This window comes from Malurus melanocephalus, unplaced genomic scaffold (assembly GCF_030028575.1).
Source record: "Malurus melanocephalus ecotype Western Australia unplaced genomic scaffold, MMel_1.1 scaffold_604, whole genome shotgun sequence".
Taxonomy (NCBI): Eukaryota; Metazoa; Chordata; class Aves; order Passeriformes; family Maluridae; genus Malurus; species Malurus melanocephalus.
In genome coordinates this window covers 157502-178235 of record NW_026623836.1, presented here as the reverse complement: position 1 = coordinate 178235, position 20734 = coordinate 157502, and the positions used below count along the sequence as shown (strand labels likewise).

The 20734-nt window shown below is 55.9% G+C and overlaps 1 protein-coding gene across 1 annotated transcript; it reads right to left on the bottom strand.

Moving 5' to 3' along the window:
- Positions 1-408: 408 nt before the first annotated feature.
- UCK2 (uridine-cytidine kinase 2) lies at positions 409-20486 on the bottom strand. The gene is made up of 7 exons (XM_057383034.1): positions 20218-20486; positions 10549-10708; positions 9437-9533; positions 8459-8601; positions 4240-4337; positions 2297-2345; positions 409-1917 (listed from the first exon to the last, which is right to left on the bottom strand). Exons 1-7 carry the CDS (start codon positions 20314-20316, stop codon positions 1778-1780), a joined length of 786 nt encoding a protein of 261 aa, XP_057239017.1. The 5' UTR covers positions 20317-20486; the 3' UTR covers positions 409-1777.
- Between the last annotated feature and the right edge of the window lie 248 nt (positions 20487-20734).

Sequence of the window (20734 nt, the reverse complement as noted above, 5' to 3'; positions counted from 1 at the left end):
ACGGCCATACACAGGGTTAGCCAGTGCCAGCCCTTGGTTAAGGCAAAGCTGACATGCCTGGAGGGAGGAGTGCTGGCAGACAGGGAAGGGGATAAAAGGCTGCTTCATCAGAGCAAGAAGGAATGAGTCTGCCCCAGCAGCAGTCACTGGGGGGAGGTGTTTCCTTGCTTGTTCTCTCAAAGACCAAAGCTTGGCTCAGCTCAYGTGGGGCTGGAGAGCAATGGAGCATGGTCCATTAAACTCTTAACCACAGGGCAAAACCAGTGCTCTGGAAAGACTGGGAAAAACATCAGAGGGAGCAAGGCTAAGTGTCCCTGCCCAGGCTTCGTGGGATGCCTGAGAAATTTTGGGTTTGGTAGGGCAAGCCAGTCTTAGCAGCACTGGCCAAAMGATCTTMCYGGSCTCCYRCCAAGCCCCTGCCCCAGCCCAACTRGCCCACCTTGCAGAGCCCTCTCCAGCCATCCCTAAACCTGCAGYACAACCCCACCAGGCCTCTCTGGACATGGCTGCTGTAGCTCYACCAGGTTAGGAGAGACTAATTGTCACCCTTGGGTGAGGGAGAGCACTGCCTGGGCAGCCTTTGGGACAACATACTGCAGGGACAGTGTCCTGCACCAGCACATGGTGAAAGGGACACAGGACAGGCAAGGGCATGCTCTGGAAATGGGGAGCAGAGGACTGCTGGGTWCCCAGTTTCACAGTACCCAGCTGGGACTTATGGATGTCCCACATGGGGATGTGAGGCAGCCCAGGGGCCACCACACACTGCCGAGCCCTTCAGATGGCAGCTCAGCAGCTGCCTTTTATCACCCACTGCCCCTTTCTTTTAGAAGAGGCTGGTTCTCCCTTAACCATACCTCACAASCCCCAAAATCCCCCATACAMGAGYAAAACCAGTCCAAGTGAGGCATGAGACACATCTCTGACCTTCAGGTCAGCCCAGGGTCATCTGGCAGTGCTACCAGACATGGCCACCAAGCTCCAGAGGGGCTGAAGGTATTCAGAGGTGCTGCCCCCACAAAAGCCAGGCAGTGAGACTGCTGAAAAGGCCATGTTGGTATGGCCACATACCCAGCACCACCTTACAGGTCCTCACTGGAGGGTGTAACAGCAACCCCACGCCTGTGATGGAAGGGGAGTCAGGCACAGAATGGGGTGCTGTTGAAAGGCTGACAATTGGAGGTGCAGAGAGTCGGGGAGATATTCCACATCATTCTCCCAGCTGCAAGAAGCATCGTGCACCACCTGCCAGCCAAGACCAGGCTGCTCGGACCTGAACAGCAACTGCAGGAGGAGGCAATCCCAGCCCAGGTGTAACACTCAGGCCACACTCAAGCTGCCACTGCCTTTCCTTGGGATGGACACCACAGTGATCCTAAAGCMGCTGCTGAACGCTCTTCCTTCCTTACCGCCTTTGAGGTGAAGATCCTGACACCAACATCTCCCAGGACCCCCTTCCCAGTCCCTCCCAGCGACACTGAGCCTGGCAAATACCTTACGGCAAGTAATTTTACGTTATTCTGCATTTACACAAAAATAGAGCAATTCTATATTTATAGAGATTTATAGCCGGCTCCGTGCTGGAGGAGTTATTGAGCGAGGCCGGGAGCTGAGGGTGGTCCGGGCTCCCGAGCGACCGGCTGCTTCTCGTTCGGCAATTCGAACATACAAAATTAAAGGCATTCATCTCCGTCTGGTTTCTTAAATAGATAAGGGGGGAAYGAGTGGACAGTATGTACAGAGGGGCCGTGGCAGGGCCCGGCGGCCTCTGCCCGGGTCAGTGGGGCCGGCTGCTGGACTCTGAGGGCTGCCGCTGGCGCGGGGGAGTGTAGCCATTCAGGTACCCGTTGCTCTGGCGTTTGCTGAGTCCTCCGTTAAGAATGTCCTGGATGTGCTGCACTATCAGGTTTATGGCCACTGCGAGCAAAAGGGGAGAGACGGCGTTAGGATGGCTGCAGATCAACCAGAGCTGGTGCCCCTGCTGTCCCTCCCAATGCTGTCCCTTCCTGTCCCAACCTTGTGGGACCTCACCCCTCTGCCCCTCAGGCCATGGAATCAGGGTCAGGCCGATTGCAGGCACGTTTCCACCTGGCTGTGGCAGCTGCACAGTCCCCTCAGTGTGGGATGAACCAGGAGCCAGCCAGGAGGCACTGCACATAGGGGCTCTCAGGCCTGATCACAGAAACACAAACTCCCAGTCACCAACGCTCCAGGCTCATCCCTCCAACCCAACCACTGCAACAGCCACAGCCCAAAGCTGGCTGCCAGGGCAGAACAGCAGGGCCTGGGTYCTTACCTTCATTATCTGCTCCTCTGGGAATGATCACGTCAGCGTATTTCTTGGTCTGGGAGGAGAGAGAGCACCGTGTTACAGGGAAAGTGGACAGACACCAGGCTGGGGCATTGTCCCCGCTCCCTGTGGCAGGTCCTTGCCCTCTCCTTGCCAAACCCAAACCCACTGGGAGGTGGGTGTGTTATCAYTGCTGACAATACATTTTGAACGCTCTTGTGTCCTGCTCTGTGTTTCTGCCCTGACTCCATTTCCATGAGCTCATACAGAAGCCAGTAAGAGGCACCCTAACAAATCCTGCAATTAAGAAGCCTCATAATCACAAGACTCCAGCAGCTGATGCTCTTGGGAACATCCTTCCCCYGAATCCATCCAGACTTGCACGGGTTGGTGTGCCTGGGCACAGGCACAAGATCTGCCTGCAAAGCGGGGAGGACACCCTACAGCATCACTYGCAGAGAAGGTGTGATTCAGGACACCAGTCCTGACCTAGTTTCACCTGCAGGTGCCAGTCTCAGTTTCCTCCCCATTTGTGTCAGTTTTACAACTGACAGCCAAGCTCCACCAAGCCAGCTGGGTGACGGGTGTCACCCGACACCTCCAAGCACCTCCAGACATATCAAAAATCACCAGGACATGCTGGACCACTTCAATGCTGGACCACTTGGCCCAGAGATGGTTTAGGAGTCAAATAACAGCAACAGTGGATGCTGAGCCCGCAGCTGCTCTGCAGCTGAGCCARCCACCAGGCTGCAAGTGGGAGCAGACCTTGAAAAGCTGTGGATAGAAATAAGGCAGTTTTCTGCCCTCRTTTCACACTTTATTCTCCCACAGAYTCTTTATCAGGAGAGCCWGATGCAGCATCAGCTGCTTTGAAAAACTCTGGATTTATCTTGCTGGGGAYTTGCATAGAGGGGAGCCTTGCAAGCTGGATGTGCCTCTCAGGAAAAGCCTTTCTGAGCTTTGTAATTGGTCCCCAGAGCCCTGAGTGAGGCTGAGAAAAGGGAGCTGTGCAAGAGCCAGGAAAAGATCCTGTAGCAGAGAAAGAATCAAGCCCTCTTATGGCAAAGGGCAGAGCTGACCAGATAGACAGGCAAAGAGATGTTCCTAAGGTAGGATGCACAGGTTAATTCCTGCCTGTGGTGCTGACCAGCAGCTCCCAGGTTATAGGACTCTGCTGGTTCACTTGCTCCAGAAAAAAAAAAGAATCCTCATATAACCATCAYATCTGTTTGAAAAGCCTTAAGAACCAAGGTACAGGCTCTCCATGAGAGCAAAGAAAGGTGTACAATGGCTGATCCTGCAAATGTGCAATTTCCCCTGCAAATCTGCAGGACTGCAGTGGATCCTACACGCACAGTCCCTGTCTGCTGGGGAGCCTGCCTCTGTTACCGGCTCCCGAAGGGGCTTCCTTTCTCYAGGCAGGCCATGTCACCCTGGCCACTCACCAGCCAGGAAATGCAACCTGCAAGGCCACATCCCATTCACAGAGAGAAGGAAGAAGCTTTCCTGCTCTCATCAGCATAAAGCCAGCAGCATGCAGGGCAAAAAGGGCAGGCAGCACGGCCCAAAAGAGGAGGCAGCCACAGCAAACACTGCCTGGGGGCAGYGACCTTCCATTCCCTGGCTAAATACAGCCAAGGATCTTCCCTCCCAGGCTGAGCTGCCCAGTGGTTTGTCAGCCCCTGCACAGGGAGGGAATTCTCTGGCCATGCTGCCTTCCCGAAGGGAAGGGTGATCTCACCAGGAAGGCAGTGGCTGTGTAAATAATCCCCATCACACCCTGCCCTGGCCAGCACTGGCACCCCTGCCTTGGCCAGAACGCAGGGAGGGAGCAGGGCACGGAAGGCTGACCCAAGCTCTGGGCACAAAATGCTCCTGCCTGAGGAGCTGGGCAGGGCATGGGGCACGTTCAGGAGCCTCACGTGGSTGTCACTGCTCTGACTYACCGGCAAGCAGAACTCCTCRAAGGCAGGYTTGACGAAGGTGATGTACTGAGACAGGATCTGCTCCAGGTCCCTGCCTCGCTCACTGATGTCTCGTAGCACTGAGGGGGAGATGGAAGGCACAGTCAAGATCTCTCCACCCCTTCCCTTCAGTACAGCCTTCAGCCAATCCCCGGATATTTTGCCTGAGATCTCCATGGTGGAAGCTGCAGCCCATGTGTGTGAGCACATCCCAGCCCAGTTACACGCTTTTAACCTGCTTCCAAGTTTTTCTGGGAGCCAAGGGCTGGCTGACCTGACCAAGGGCTTTGYTTGGCCTCCTGCCCTTCTCAGCTCTGCTTGCATATTCCAGCTGTAACCAGTGCCAGCCCAGTGCTGAGTGTTCCCAGCCTCGACTTTACCTGCCTCCTGTCACTCAGTCCTGCCCAACGGGGCATTCTCTCACTCATCCCAGTGCAGAGGTGCTCCAAGAACAGAAAAGCAGTGGGGTTCACCCACACACACACTAAGGCACGGTTTAACTCATGTCTGCACAAGTGAGGAGAGTAAAACTCACCCACCAGCCCAGCTCTGCCAGGCCCCTTGTGCTGTCCCCAGGCGAGGTGGCCCAGAGGCTGAGGGGGTGCTTGGGGCAGCTCAGCTCAGGAGAAACCCAAAGGCAGGAGAGCAAACTGGCCTCTTGCTTCTTCTGCCATTCAGGCCTTTCACCCTGTTTGCATGAGCTATTTGGGCCAGTGCCATCTCCAGTCTGAAGYCACTTCAGCGTGGACAAGTGCCCCAGTTCAGCAGGAATTCAATCCCGTGGGGAAGAGCCAAAACAGCCCTGYAGCCGAGCAGACGGCTCTTGGCTGTCCCCAAGGGGCTGCTGGCTTTGCCCCAGCATGTGAGTGCCTGGCACTGGRTTTGGAATGAGCCTTCCCCCATGTGCCGGGCAGAGCCAAGGCACAGCACTGCCAGCCTGCRTGACCTGCTCGGCAGCCCCTGCCCGTGTGTTCTCAGGGCCAGGACACTGCTGGTCTGGCACTGTCCCCACGGCTCTGTTTGCCCTCRGCCAGCAGCTTCACAGCGTGGCCTTTCACAGCCCTGCATGGGGGAAGTGATGGGGGAAAAGGACTGGCAGCAGGAGAGGTGCCAGCTCCCTGCCTGCTCCAGAAACCAGGCTGCTCGAGCCAGCCTCTCCGGAGAGCAGGAGCAAGCCCCAGCTCAAACAACAGAGACACAGGCAGGGAAAATCAAACTCTTGTTTGCTATGCCCACACYCTATTTGTCGCCACTCTGGGGTGCAGGAGGCCTGTGGGCCATGCAGGGACTGGTCCTGACAGGGCAAAGCTCTCCTGCCTGGTCCCAGGGCACACCACAGCAGGGCAATCGCCCCACACACAAACACAAGTCAAACACCCCCTGATTTGTACTTGGCCCCAAAGCAGCAGGTCCCAATGGCCCAGGCTAAGATCACACACCCTATCCAGAGGGAWTGCTTGCAGGGCAGGCAAATATCCCAAGGACAGATCGGCACCCCTTTGAAACCAGCAGGCAGACATGACTTAAACTGGACCCAAAACATGCACGTGACACTGGACCTGGTCTCTGTTTTAGGGAAACCGGCCAAGGACAGGGCAGCGAGTGACCTTAGTCAGAACCAGGTCCCTGATCCCCACGGAGCCCTGTTTGAGGTACCTGGCAGACCTTGCCCCTTGCACTCTGCCAGCAGCATTTCTGGGGAGAGGTACCGAGATGGGGACAGTGTGAGCTGCACTTACTGAACACCAGCACCACTGATTAACTGAGCTGTCAGCTGCGTTTCCAGGAACCTCATCTCCTGCTGYTGCCCAGCTGAAAACCCAGTTACTGCAACCCTTCAGGACTTCTGGGACACAAAGATGACTCAGGACCACATCACTACTCAAGATCCCAACTTTTGCTGTGAGCTGCCTCCAGCTACGTTCCASGGACATGATTATACCTTTGGCACCCAGGCTATCCTTTCCCAGAAATGACAGGCAGACACACAGTAAACAGATTTGATGCTGCAGTGGTCATACCAGCTGCTGATGGCAGGGRAATGGCCAGATTCCTACCAGGAGAATGAGGAGTTGCAGCAACTAGGAGACACCAGCACCTCAATCCGCAAAGCTGCCCTTTTTGAAGTGATTGATAGTGGCTGGGAGATATACAAGCCTTACAAGCAGAAGCATGAGTGCAGCAGTGACCCACTAACTCCACACGAACTTCTGCTGTCCTGAATGACCACCAGAACAGATGGAACTCAAAGTCAAGGGCTAAATTAACATAGTGGACACTTGGGGGATGTGTTACAGGGATGATCCATAAAACACAGGATTGATATTTGTGTGTTACATCAGAGGACAGGACAAGAGGTGGTAGGTAATGAGAACATATTGGACAGTGTGGGACCTGGGCATGATGTGAGTGGTTTGGAATAAGGGGTGGAAAATGCACTGGYTTTGGCTGGGATAGAGTTAATTTTCTTCAAAGTGGCTGGTATGGGGCTGTGTTTTGGATTTGTGCTAAAAACAGCGCTGATAACACAGGGATGTTTTTGTTATTGCTGAGCAGTGCTTACACAGATCCAAGGCCTTTGCTGCTCCTCACCCCACCCCACCAGAGGGGGAGGGGACACAGCTGGGACAGCTGACCCCAGCTGACCCAAGGGATGCTCCATACCATATACATGATATAAAGATGGGGTAAGAAGGAGGAAGGTGAGACATTCGAAGTGATGACATTTGTCTTYCCACATAACCGTTACACACRACGGAGCCCTGCTTTCCTGAGCAYGGMTGAACACCTGCCTGAACACCASGGGAAGTGGTGATGAATTCCTCATTTTGCTTGGCTTGTGGCTTTTGCTTTACTTATCAAACTGTCTTGGTCTCTACCCACAAGTTTTCTCACTCTTACCCTCCTGATTCTCTCCCACCAGGGSAGGTTGAGCAAGGAGCTGCGTGGGGATGAGCTGCTGGCTGGGGTCACACCACAACACTGTCCTACCCTCGTGGCTGGGTGTSGCTCTGAGCTCCTGCACAGCACAGTGTAAGGGATTAGGGCTCACATTTTGGGATCCTGCAAGTGCAGATCTGTGACCTGSTAATACATCTCCCTGCAATGACTGCGCTGTCACCTCCCTGTGTGAGTCATGCAAGAGCAGTGGGCAGGGTCAAGAGGGATTCGTAAAAAGGAGCTGTTAATCAGAGCTGATGACACCCCAGCAGCTGAGGAGGCTCTGTATGTATCTGACAGCAGGAGGGCAGGCAAGACCAGCTCCACTGCACAGTGGAACAGTCCCAKGCACACAACAGTCCCAGAGTGACGCACTGAGACGCGCTCCCCTCGTCACAGCACAGAGTTCTGGAAGGAACTGCTSCTCTAAATCATCTTCTGCACCCCCAGGCGTCCAGTCAGAGCCAGGCAGGGTTAGGGATAGTTCAGACAGAAGTGAATTCTGCCCCAAGAGTCCCCAAATGTTTTTTCAGTCACCCAGGAGATGCTACATCAGTGACCCCACTCCTAAAGGCTGCTTTGAAATGAAGGGCACCTCAAGTCACCACAGGCCCTGCAGGGCTGCAGTCYCTCCTGTGGCAGCTGGCAGCCCACAGCCAAGCCAGCAGGACATGAGGAATCCTAAAGAGGGATGCTCTGGTTTCCAGGGCTCTTTGCCCCAAAACCCTCCAGTGCCAGGTACCACATAAATGCTCCATGCTGGGTTGAGATGCACAACCAGACTTCCTACATACACCACCCTTATGCCCAAATGCCATCATCAGAGCACACCCACAGCCCCTGAGTGCATCCATCAGGCTCTGCCTTCTGCCTGGACTGCCCAGATGCTCTGCCTTGCCCACTGCACCCTTCCCCGCTGGCATCTGCTGACTGGCAGCAGTCGCTGCTCAGCTGCTGGCACTGGGCTGGTGCCACGGGGCCATGTGAGGACACGGCACGCTCAGTAGTCACACTGCTGCCTACATCAAAGCAGGAATCCCAGCCAAAGCAGCAAAAATCCCACTGAATCCCAAGAGACAYGCGGCGAGGTGCTCTCCTGCCGCCACAAGCTGCCCTAGTGACACTCTGCACTGCAGGGGAAAAGCTGCCCGGCTCTTCGCAGCTTTGTGCCAACTCCAGCTCTGCTCTGGTCACTGTCCCCTGCCTCTCTCTGTGAGCAGCTGCCCAGATCAGTCACGGGCTGTTTGTGTGGCTGCCTCACCTCTGCGGGACAGCCGGGTGTCTGCGTCCGTGTCCACGAAGAGCTTCATGCGGAAGAGATCCCGCACCTCCTGGCTGTAGAAGGCCAGAATGCCTTCGAAGAGCACCACGTCGGCAGGGTACACGGTCACGGTCTCCTCTTTCCTGCCGGGGGGAGGGACTGTCAAAATGTGCGGGGGAACAGGTGGGGAGCAAAAGAGAGGTTGGGAGGGGGRACAGCGGTGCTCCTAAGCACTGCTCCAACCCTGGGACACCACTGCTGCACCAGGGGGGCGACCGAGGAGGGGGCAGACCTACCCCACCGCCGTGAAGGGAATCCAAGGCATACGTACGCTTCCTGGAAGGATAAACAGCAAAGCRGGAAGCACACGAGCCCTTCTCCCCCCACCTTGGACAGCTGCTGCTCACAAGTGTTATGTGCCAAGCCAGAAAGCCCAGGAAAGCCTCTGCATGGGAATCGATGTGGCCAGCTGTGCTTCCCTGGGAAGCAGGCAGCACTTCCCTGACAGCACAGCGCTTTTGTGGGAATAGGAGCAGAGTCGCATCATCCACGACCAACACGGGCATGCAGAAACAAGCTGAACGCATGCAAGGGGAATGTTAGAGGAGCAAGCACTGCTGTCCTYCTCCTTTCCTGGCAGTGCCAGGGTGTCTGAGCCTGGAGTACTTGCTAAAGCTGCARACTCCGAGTTTATGGGGACAGGAGGCGTGGACAGGGAAAGAGAAGGGGAGTCATAACTCCCCTGCACTGGCGCCTGCATGTTGCAGGATGTCTGCATGGCTATGCAGCTTTCCAGACCCTCAGCCTGTGCCTGTATCTGCCTGGGATGCTCTAACCCAGGGGCTGGAGGAGTTAGGATGGAAACTTTGTGCTGGCAGGTTAGGCACCCAAGCAGGGGCGGGAGCTGGGCGAGGGCAGGGCTGGTGCGGCCCATGGGGYGTTAGCAGAGGCACGGCAAGGCAGGAGCAGCTGTTAGACCTGGAGTGGGAGACAAAGTCATAGACAGGAATCTGGACCGTCTTCCCTTCTGTGATCTCTTTGAGCGTTTTCACGATCAGCTCGTTGTCAAAGGCATCTGAGGAGAGAGGAAACGTTACCCGAGGCAGCTTTGMAACCTTTCCCACCCACCAAACGTTGAGCTTCGCCCAAGCCAGAGCTGCTGGCACCTCGCACCGGGGACACACAGACACGGGAGGAAAGCCCTGCACCTCCCCGGGGGCGAGGCAAGGCCTGGCTGTCCCGGAGCCACGGGGCTGGGTGGATCTGCACCAGCCTGGGATGTGGCTCTCAGAGATCAATACTGTCCTTGTAGGGCAGCCCTGACAGCCCGGGCACGGGAAAGCATCTCCTCCAGGGCTCCAGCCCCTGCAGAGACTGCAGCAGTGTTCCAGCATTGAGCTGCCGCACAGACAGGGCTCTGTTTGCTCAGTGCTCACTGCCTCTGGCCATTGTCCTCGTGGGGACGAAGGGACAGCAGCTCTGGAATTTCCCCATGGAGCCCAGAGATGGCTCAAAGAGCCCCTGTTGTAGGGACAGGGCAGGGTCCCCTCGGTGGAAGGGTTTGCCAAGCAGCTGCACAGCTGGTTCTTTCCTTGAATGAGAACACAGAGCTGCTGGCTCCAAGGACTCTGCCAGGCCAGATCTCTCTGGGCCTGACTCAGCTGCACCAAAAACCAATCTGTTCCTCTGCAGCCTGCTCTTGTGAAGGGTATTGGAACAAGATGACCTTTAAGGTCCCTTCTAACCCAAACTATTTGACGGTTCTATGAAAAAGGTGTTCAAACTGGGGGATGTTTTTGCAGGAAGAAGATCTTAAGGAGTTTGAGGGTTCATAACCTGCTCTTTCTCATCCCAGACAATGCACCCCATTTCTTCTCCAAGAGACACAGAGCAGGGGACACAGGTGCTCCTCAGCCACCCTGCTAGGGATGAAGCCACTCCTCCAGAGCTTACTTAAGGCACCCACTCCCATCCCATGTGGATTCAGAGCCCCAATGTCCATGCAGGCTCTTTGCTGCYGCAGCTGGGGGTCCCACTCCAACCCTCACACCACAGTGCATGGCAGAGCCCCAGTGMTGTTCTCCATTCACCTGGGTGGTCAAAATTGAACTGGCCTTTGAGTGCTTTGGATTTCTGCTCKGAGGTGAGGACCCGGTAGAAGCTGTCTTGGCTCACAATCACCACCTGCTTCTGGCGATAGTCCACCTCGTTCTGGCCCAGCAGCTGGACGATCTTGGAGCACACTGACGACTGGGAAAGGAACAGCAAAGGAAGCACATCAGCAGCTGGCASAGGGAGGATGTCCCCAGGTAACACCCACTCCTGCTTGCTGGACCTCCAGCCAGGAGTCTGTGGTTTTCCCAAAGGCACAGCCCAAAGCCACTGAGGGAAAAGTGCTCCAGAGGCATCACCATGGTACCCTTTAGTGTGACAGCAACACTAAGTTTGCTGCCTGCCACCCTCTCCTCCGCCCCTGTGGCCTGCCCACAGTTCCTATTCTGGGCATAAGTGGCAGCAGGGAACAGTTGGCTCCTGCTGGGGTTCAGCCACATGCCCAGGGGCCCCAATCACACCAGCCAGCCAGGCAGCTCCCCAAGGAGCAGAGCTGCRTGGGGCACCAGGGCTGAACCTCCTCCCTGAGAAAGCAGCACTGGCTCCTCAGCCCTAATGCAGCCCAGAACCCCACTGCAATATGAGAGAATCCTCAGAGGGAGAGCAAACAAAGCCCAGGATGAGAAGGCACGAGGAAGAGAGCCTTGGGACTTAATCAGGGATCTCTGCCACAGCTGCCAGGGCTGGGAGGAGCGAGCACATCCTGGTGCCTGTTGGCACAGCGAGGCTCAGGGCACTGCAGAGTCAGCGGCTCAGGAGCCACGTGGCCCTGGCTGCCGAGCGCTGCTGGCACAGGGACCGGGCACCTCACACTGCACATGGAGCAGAGGGTGGCTGGCACCAACCCTGCTGGCACYAGGGCAGGCACTGGCTGTGTGGCTGCCATTGCGACATGACCCAGAGCACAGCTTGGGGGACAATTCCCAAAGCCTGCCCCAGTCCCTTCTCCTYAGCCATGAGAGTCCTTGGCTGCTGTGCAATGCACTGGTGGTAAATGCATCGCTGCCTGGCAGCCAGCACTGCCCTGGCCAGTGAGAGTCAAGGTCAGGYTCTGCTCCTGCCCCTTGGCACCCAGTGCTTGGGGCAAAGGAGGTGTTCCTGTGCAAAGTGAGCTGCTTCCCCTCATGGGAATCACACTGGCTGCAAATGCCCAGCCGAGCTGCTCCTGGCCCCAGTCGCCAAAAATGCTGAGCCTCCTACCCTGCAAAGAGCAGTGTGCTTGCCCCAGCCTGCCTACCCCAGCCTGCCAGTGGCTCATTCCACACTCCCACCTCCTGGAGCCAAATAGGCTCCATGCCTGGCTGGCAACCTGCAGCCACAGAGCTGAAAACAGCGCTGGTGAGAGGTAACAGGGAGGGGAGTGCGTGCCTGGCAGAGGAGGTCACCCCGGCAGGCAGAGGGCAAGGCTGTTTGCCTGAGAAGCTGGAAGAACTGACAGCATTCCCGTCTCCAGAGACTGTCTCTTCCCTCCAGGCCAGGCTGACCTGACTTGGCTGCGACCACTGGGCTGTGACTCAGCCCCAGCCTAGCTGGAGAGACTCAYACACAGCTCTGCTGCGGAGAGAACCGGCTCTGGCTGTACCACAGCGGTCTGGGCAGCCCTGGGCACAAATTCAGGCTTCAGGTCAGGGATGGGGTCTTCTGAGCATGCCACCTTCTTCTCCTGCCTCTCCYAGCTGGCAATTTGTGCTTCCAGAGCCACACTGGCAGCACTGCCTGGCAGCAAGCTGCTCCCACCCAGAACAAAGCCCTGCAAGTCCGTGCCAGTCACTYGCCCTTCGGCACACACTGACAAAGCCGGAGTCTGCTCTCCGTTTCCTCTGTTTTCTCTCTCCCCACATCCTTYTCTGGCCTGCATCAACCCTACGGCTTATCCAGCTGTATCCCATAGGTYTTGCAAAACCAGGGTGTGTTCGGTGCCTCTCTTCACTTTTCCTGTCCACTCTCTCCCCCAGTCCCTGCTGCTTTCCCGTGCAGCACCGGGACACAGTGCAGCGGAGTTCAGCCTTGGCCACAGGTGCTGAGCACACCAAACTTCCCAGGCCTTTTGCCATTAGGAATAAACCAGCTTTCAGCACAGCCACCCAGACAAATCCCCAGATTCCATGTGGATCTACACCAGAAACTGCTTTCCCCAGCCCAGGGGAGGGAGCAGGGCTCCAAGCAACACGTGGATTTGCATTCACTCTCTCCCCATGGATCTCAGCACGTGGATGGGCAACAAAATCATTTCAGARCATCAGCCAAACAGTGCCAGTCTTTCTTCTAACTTATGCACACTGATCTTATGCAGAAGAGTCTCTATCAGCTCTGAAAATCATCCTCCACATGTCCCACAACTTGAGACACCCGACGGTGAGAAAAACCCAAGGAGAAAGTATCCCTTGRCAGCAGGAAACAGATTGTATCCCAGCTGCATTTGCCATCCAGGGCTCTGGGGTGGATGGTGCCTCTTGGAAAAAGCAGCCTGGCAGACACTATGGACCCTTCCCCTTTCCCTGGTGGGCTCTGGAGGGGACRCAGAAGTGCTAGGAAAAGACAACCACAAGGACATCCTGCTCTCAGTTTCAGCACACCATAGTGCCTGGGTGAGCAGGGATGTCACCTCCAGCCTCTGGGAAGAGGCACGCACGTCACCTTGGTCCTGCAGGTGTGGGCCAGGCACTGCTCACATATTAGCTGCATTAAGTGCAGCAGAACATAGGGTCAGGGCATGTTCCTCCACCCCAGTGCTGTGTTCAGCTTGCCTTAGTAGGGCAGCAAACCTCAGTGAGCTCCAAGTGAAGGTGTTTCCCTTTCTCACCACCATTTGTGATAGGAACAACAATGTCTCACACGGGGCAGACACTGATCCCAGCCTGAACAACTCCTACAGCTGGACCGGCCCTTATCCCCTTTGGTTGATAAACAYCCACTGTTAAGGAGGAAGAAAAACCAGAAACAGAGAGCTTGGAAACTCCCCTACACAATGGGAACAGAAACTCCTGGCCTCAGGAAGAGTCCCCCCAAATAAATGACATATCCCTAAACCAGCGCAGCATGCATGTGTGACTGTSAAAGTTCCACCAGTAACTGGAAATTACCACAGCCAAGCTTTGGGGAGACCCAGGATGCCCAGTAAGAGCAAGAATAGAACATGACTCCAAAGCACTGTGCCAGTGTGCATCCAGCCTGGATGCAGGGGACACATGCTGACAACATGCACTTAGCACCCACTTGAAGGGGCAGCCTGGGCTCAGATTCCTTCCTTTGCCAATTCCTAAYTGCTTCTCCCAGGGACAAAGAAAACAATTGTTTCTCCTCCAAGGAGCCCAGGAGTAAAGAGGATGACTTGAGAAAGGTGATGTGATCTCAGTGCACAAGCCCTAGGATCTGAGCCCCATCACCAGCTGTGCCTTACAGGATTCATCAAACACCGGTGATTCAGCTGCAGCAGACTCCCAGCAACAGGATGCTTTCTCAAGCAAAAGCTTTCCCCTCCTCCAGAACTTGGTTAAAACTAAATATAGCCAGGACCCAGCAGCCTSCGAGCCTCCCTGGTTGCCAAGCAGACCTTTCCCATGGTAGCCACACGGCACGGCTGCAAGACTTTCCAAGAATGCGGGCAGGGAGGGACCCCGGCTCCTGCCATCGGTCATGACTTCCCACACACTGCAGCGAGGGGAACTCGGCCCCAGGTAGGAGCAAACCCCCGGAGCTRCCCTCCCCCAGGCTTTGTGCTCGAGCTGCTCCTGGGAAAGCTGTGCAAACCAACCCACACCTCACCCAGATCCTGGGGAGGGAGGCATCAGCACAGCACCACGAGCGAGAGCTCCGAGAGGTTATTCCTGAACAGAAGCAGCTGCAGCTCCCCTTGCAGGACTCCTCCTCTGAACCAAGCACACAAACAGCCAGTGTTCAAGGAAGAAGCACAGCTTTATTCTGCTGGGAAGGGAAGATTCAGAGGGCACCTGGGGAAGAAATCCAACATGTTTTCCCAAAAGGAGAGAGGTGGAACACAGGGGAAGAAACTCCACAGACGGGTGTTTGGAGGCCTACCTCTGACATTTATTTGGAATATATTAATTACATTTAATTCATATTCACTCATGGCTTATAGCCAGCTGCTCAGATATTCTTCAGGAGTTGACTAATTCCCCAACATTATTATGCAGATTATCCCACAATCCCTCTTGGGTAGCTCTGATCAGCCAGYGAATTATGACTTCCGATGGGTATTAAGGAGAAAGCTGATGGACTGTGCCACACTCAACCATCCTGAACCACCATGAGAAGGGGCCAGGCAGGACACAGCTGATGCCTCCAGCCCCAGGCTTGCTGTGGCAGTGTTTCTGCCCCTGGAGAGGGTAAGGCCTGTCCTGGGTTAGCAGGAACTCCTAAGCCCTGTGCAGGTGAGGATGCTAAAACCCACATGCTGAGAGCAGTCTGTCCATCCCCAGGGGCACTACAGGGGGATGTCCAAGTTCCCATTCCAGYTGCAGGGACAACCTCTCATCTTCTTAGGGACTCCAGATAGGACACCCAGCAGAAGTGACTTACCCAGAAAAAAGAAAGCCCCAAAGAAACACTGAAGCTGCCAGATCCCTCAGGAGGAGGAAAAGGGTTGTGCAAAATGAGAGGCATGTGCTGGGCTCCAGTATGGAAGGAGGAGAGGCACAGTCTCCTGCCACTGCTGCAGGCTGCTCACCCCAAGCCAAGCCGCTTCTCATGAGGACAGTCCTCTCCAACAGAGCAATGCCCTTGGCCCACAGCACAGCCAGGAGCAAGGACAGACWGCAGCAGTCACATCCCACCGGGAGAGGAGCCCAGAGGTTATCTCCAGGGACACCACTGCCATAACGCCCTTCCTGCAGGATCTGGATGCGAGCAGGCTTGGCAAAGGCTAGAAATGGCTTTGCACCCGCAGCAGCCTTGTTGGAGTGTCCTCATCACACCTTTGTGGATAAAACAGTCTCCAGTTTTGTGGTCTGACAGGATTTTCCCTCAGATCAAGCATAAGGAACCACTGTAATTATTTGTTTCATTTCTCTGCTGTCCTCTATAGCACRCTGCCCTTATCTCCTGCAGCACATGAGTTACAGATGTTGGTCTCTTCTCGAAGGTTATGGCAATTATAGTGTACCARGAAGAGCTTGGACTGGGATGACACACTCAATAAAAGACACCAAACTGGGAAGGGTCTCAAGGGTATCAGTCAAATGTCTGCCTGTGACTGCAGAGAGCCAGTTCATGACCCACACTGTCCTTTCCAGTCTGAATGGAGCACATACGTACAGCAACTCCCCGACTGGAAACTTACTATTCTCGTACCAAAATCCTGGGCCTCCACCCAGAGCATTCTCAGGCAAGTTCACCATCCCTGCCTCTCCCTCTGTGAGCCACAGGCCAACCAGCGCAGGAGGGGATAGCCAGGTTTCTATTCACTCACCCTGGGATACTGTGCATGTGATCAGCAATCCCGGGCTGGAGCATAAACAGGCACACACAGAGGCTCCAAACACAGATTACGTGCAGGGAGGAAAACAAGCCCTCTAAAACAATCCCTCCCAATCCTCTGATTTTAGGGACAGGATATTTTTCTCAAGCCCCTGCTGCAAACTCCATAGCCCAGAGCTGGCTGAGCCCACRGGACTGTGGTAAGCAGGCTCCATAACGAGCACATATTCCATCAGTAACAGGAAAGGGCTGAGCCATCAAAATRTTCTGTGGATCAGTCTGATCGGGGCTGGCACAGAACAACGTTCTACTAGAAAGTTTGACGAGTCTCTAGCACACGTTGACACCAGTGTTTAACAAGTCAGACCTTGTGATGCAGGGTTCCTGCCAGCCACGAACGAACGTCACCAGGAAATGGTGCTGAACCGGCACAGGGCTGCTGCAATTCCTGTTAGGCCCCCTCCTGCGGGGAGTCATTCCCAGATCTCCCCTGGGCTTCTCTGCCAGCTTCCAGGTGGTGATATCATGGCAGTGACCCCCAGACCCCCCTTGCTGGGGTAGAGGACTGAGCTCTGTCACAAAAGAAGTTCCATTCAGAGATGGAAGTGCTTCATGAAGCTCAGGCCGCTCCTTCCCTGRGGGCCAACACTGGCTGTCCCACCCTGGCTGGGCAATTCCACTCACTCTTCCAGCCTCAGGCAGCCCTCCCAGTGTCAAAGTGCCTACTGGAGTTAAGTGAAAAGCACACCTGGCTGAACACAGGCTGCAATCTTGGTGCTCTGCAGGCTGGAAACTCTGAGGCTGCATGTTCAAACAGACATTGGGAACTTGATGTGCTAACTCAAGACCCAAATGATGCAACTACAGAGCTTCAGCGGCACCCAGATTCAGCCCTCACTATAATTTGAGGGATGAGCAGCCAACCAAAGCAAGCAGCCCTTTAAAAACTTGTCTTCTCTCACAAGCTCCTCTTGGAAGGGAGCAATCAGCACCTCACTTCACATGGGGACAATTAAAGCTTCAGCCTGAGCTCTTTGAGCTCTTCCCACCCCTGCAGCCACCCCAGCACCAGATGCTGCCAGGAACGAGCTGCTCCAGCACTGCTGGCAGAGCTGCAAGGTCCCAGCAGCTAAGCYGAAGTGAGGACACCGGAAGAGCTTAAGGAGGTGAGGAGGTATCCCAATGTTTCCTAGCTCATCTCAGAATKCTGCTGAACTTTCCTCCAGCCTGCAGCCTGGGTCTGCCTGCCTTGTACGCTGCAGAGTCCTTGGTAGTCGGGGATCTCTTGCAGGAGCAAGGGAAGAAGTGGCTAGCACAAAGGCCATGGGAGTAAGAGGGAAACAAGAACTCTAGCAAGAGCACTTGAGAGCAGATAGAATGAACCAGCCTGGTAATCCCTCTGAAGAAATAAGGCAGTTGCAGTCCTCTTCAGGTTTGATACAGGATGGGGGTCTTAATGCCAAGTCATTTCCACCCATTGAAACGGCAGCAAGCCTTGTCCAGGCTACACAGTGCCTGGATTTCAGAGGACAGCAAGCTTTTGGGAAGAGCCTGTCCCAGCTGAGCTGACTCAAAACAGCCACTGTGCCGCTGGCACTGCCCTTGCGGAGGCTGCGGCATCTCAGTCTGCCCAGGACCKCTGCGGCTCCCCAGTTTTGTTCCCAACAGAACAGTCCAGATTTCTTTCCAGATTCAAAAACCAGGAAAGCACTCAGAGTTCTACCCCCTATTTGAGTGGCCAAAGTTGCTCAAGCCTCTTTTGGTCACTATGGAAGAGTGCTCAGCCTTTGAACTYGGGTTCTCACAGATTTGCCTTTAAGGAACACCAGGCAAACCAACCCCAGGTCTTTAGGAAGGCTGGGTGCTTCCAACAGCAGCTTCCCCAGGGCACCACACGACACAAGTCAGCAAGCTACAAAACATGATCTTGTCCTTCCAGAGCCTGACCGTGCTGGTACACCAAGAGGGATGGAAGGGACTCTGGAGCCTGTTATCCCCATGYCAGACCCAAAAGCAGCAGTGGGAGGAGCTGGGGGGGAGCCTTGGAAGGCAAATTCCCTCCGTTATCTTTGGGCTGGTGTGCCGCCAAAGGGGCGTGCTGCGACAACAACCCTCAATTGGTGTCAAGGCGAGTCGGATGGATTTGTCGCTTTCCCAGTGGGAAAGGTGCCTGCTTTGCTTTCCTGCTAGCACTGTTTTCAGCCAGAGCTGGCACACTAGCACAGCAGCCCCTGGGCTGGATTTTGGCTGCAGGAGAGCCCTTAGCTAAGCAAACCACATCAGCCTCTGCTGCTTTCCCAAAACGTGCTGCAGCACAGGGCACTGTCACCAGCCAGTGGGGGGACAGCCCCCCACACCCCTGCCTTGCAGCTGCACCAAATGTCAATCTGAGGGGCTGTGGGCACAAGTCCCAGGTCCTTTTTTCCTGATGCTTGGGTTTTTTTGCCAGCATGTGTCTTGCGGTCTTTTCCCACCAAGTTTGTAGTGACCTGCTGGATTCCCTTCAACGGACAGCACTGCACAGARGTTTTTTAGCAGCCAGCAGTCACTGGAAGGGGGAAAATCAAAGCTGAGAGACAGGAAAAGCCAGTTAGTACATCTCCCTTGCTAGAAAGGACCATTTCCCTATTTTTTTCCTAAGGCAGCCTGCTGCTCTTAAGCATTTTCACTGTGAAGTTGAGAACCACTATGGTGTATTGTACTGTAATCACTGCTTTTACCTTGTGGGCCTGAGACACAGTGTTCAGAGACATAACAGTTCAGCAGCGCCAGACACGATGTTATTGGGACAACTACAGAGAGGCAGACCCACGCATCAGAGAACAGACAAACCCAGCGTGTTTGAGTCACCAGGAGCTGTACTGCAGGAACAATCCAGCTTTGGTTCCCACTGGAGTAGACTTATCCTCTCTCACCATCCCTCCCCCGTTATAGCTGGATTTTTCTCCCTTGCAGCAGCAACAGCAGTCCAACAATCAATAGGGTACTCAGAGGTATCCTTAAAACACTGGGCTGAGGTACAGCCATTGGGTTTACACCATCCTTCAGGTGAAAAAGGGATCCCCCTTCAAACACGGATCCAACGAGAGATCTGAGGCTCATCCTTCTCCTGTGCCAGCCTACATTCAGTTTCCTTAATTTAGAAATATTTCACAGGTATRGCTACTTCAAAATCTATTAATCCGCTCCAAAACGCTTCTTAAAAACACAGGTAGAACATGCTGCCCTGCATACAAGCGCTGATGAGCTGTAGAGCTGGTTTTACGGCTCTTAAATAAGAAGGAAAAAAAAAAAGGCAATTTTCGTGTTAAGAAAGTGACCTAGCGAGGTTAAACAAATACAGACAGACACACCGTATGAAACAACTAAAATAAATTGCTGAGAAGCCGCAGGGCTGCCCTGCGCTGCAGTTTGGGTGTAGCAGCCTGCCGGGAACACCCGCATTGCCCCGGCGGGTGRCTGCCCCGTCCCCGCAGCCCTCGCCCCGCTCCGCTCCCACCTGCCGCTGCCAAGGGCCAGCCCCTCCCGGCTCAGCAGCCAGGAGGTCGTTCTGCCGCCGTGAGTCAGCATTTGCTGCAGAATTCCCGCTCCTGCTACCCCCAAAGTTGGGCACAGAAGGGCACCCCCGTGCACGACCGACAACACTGGGGGGGCTAAAAATTAAAAAATTGCATCGCCCCCGAGGCGCCTGGCGGGGCGGGCAGCCCCCGGGGTCGGTGCAGGTGAAGGTGGACAGGGAAAGCACTGACCACAGCCACGAGAAAGATTCTGTAGGGGGGATGCCACCTATATCCCGGCCGAGCTGGGGCCACCCTTGCTCCGCGCAGCCCCAGCTCTATCGGCTGCCTCCCGCTTCTCGGCGATATAGAGGAACACAAGGTCCTGGTCGGAGAGAAGGAGCGAGTAATTCCCACACCCACCCCGCACCCCGCTCCACGTGTCCGCGGGGCTCCGGCCGCCGCCCGGGCAGAGGCCTCGGGGGCCGCGCTGCCTCGGCCGGCTCGTCCTTTCGCGGGCAGCCAGCGAGCCCGCCCGGCTCCATCCGCATGCCCGGCACCCACCCCGAGCCCGCGGCCCGGCACGGAGCAGCGCACGTGGCGGGGCGGCCGCTCGGACCCGCCGTGCTGCCATGTGGCCGCCGCGCCCGGCATGGGGGGCCACCCCACGGAGCTCCCCCGGCCCCAGCGGGGCTCCCCGCCGACCCCCCGCACCTTGCCGCTGGCCGTGCCGCCGCTGACCCCGATGAGAAAGGGCTCCCCGCCGCTGGGCTGCCCCTGCTCCTCCAGCCGCTGCTCGCTGTCCCCCGCCATCCTCCCCTGCTCGCCGCCGCGCCTCCTCCGCCTTCGCTCGCCGTGCGGGGCTGGATTTATCTGATGAGTCAAGGGCCTTCCTCCCCGCCTGGTTCACATCCCCGGCGCTGCGGCTCCCTGCCAGGTGCTGCCGCAGCTGCACATGCTCCGGCCCAGCCCGCCGGCGGGCGGCACTGCGGCCACATGGGCCCGCACCGCGTCGCCGCCCTCCGCCCGCCCGCGGACAAAGGCGCTGCGGCCGCACCGCGCTCCGTGCCCGCACCGACTGCCTGCGCCTCTCTGACCGGTCCACTTCATCCTACAGAGCCCTGGGACTACACCACTGCTGCGACCACCACACGGTGGGCCCCGGCAGAACCTCTGTTATTTGTCTCCCACGCTGGCCAAGAAGGCCAAGGGCATTCTGGCATGGATTAGC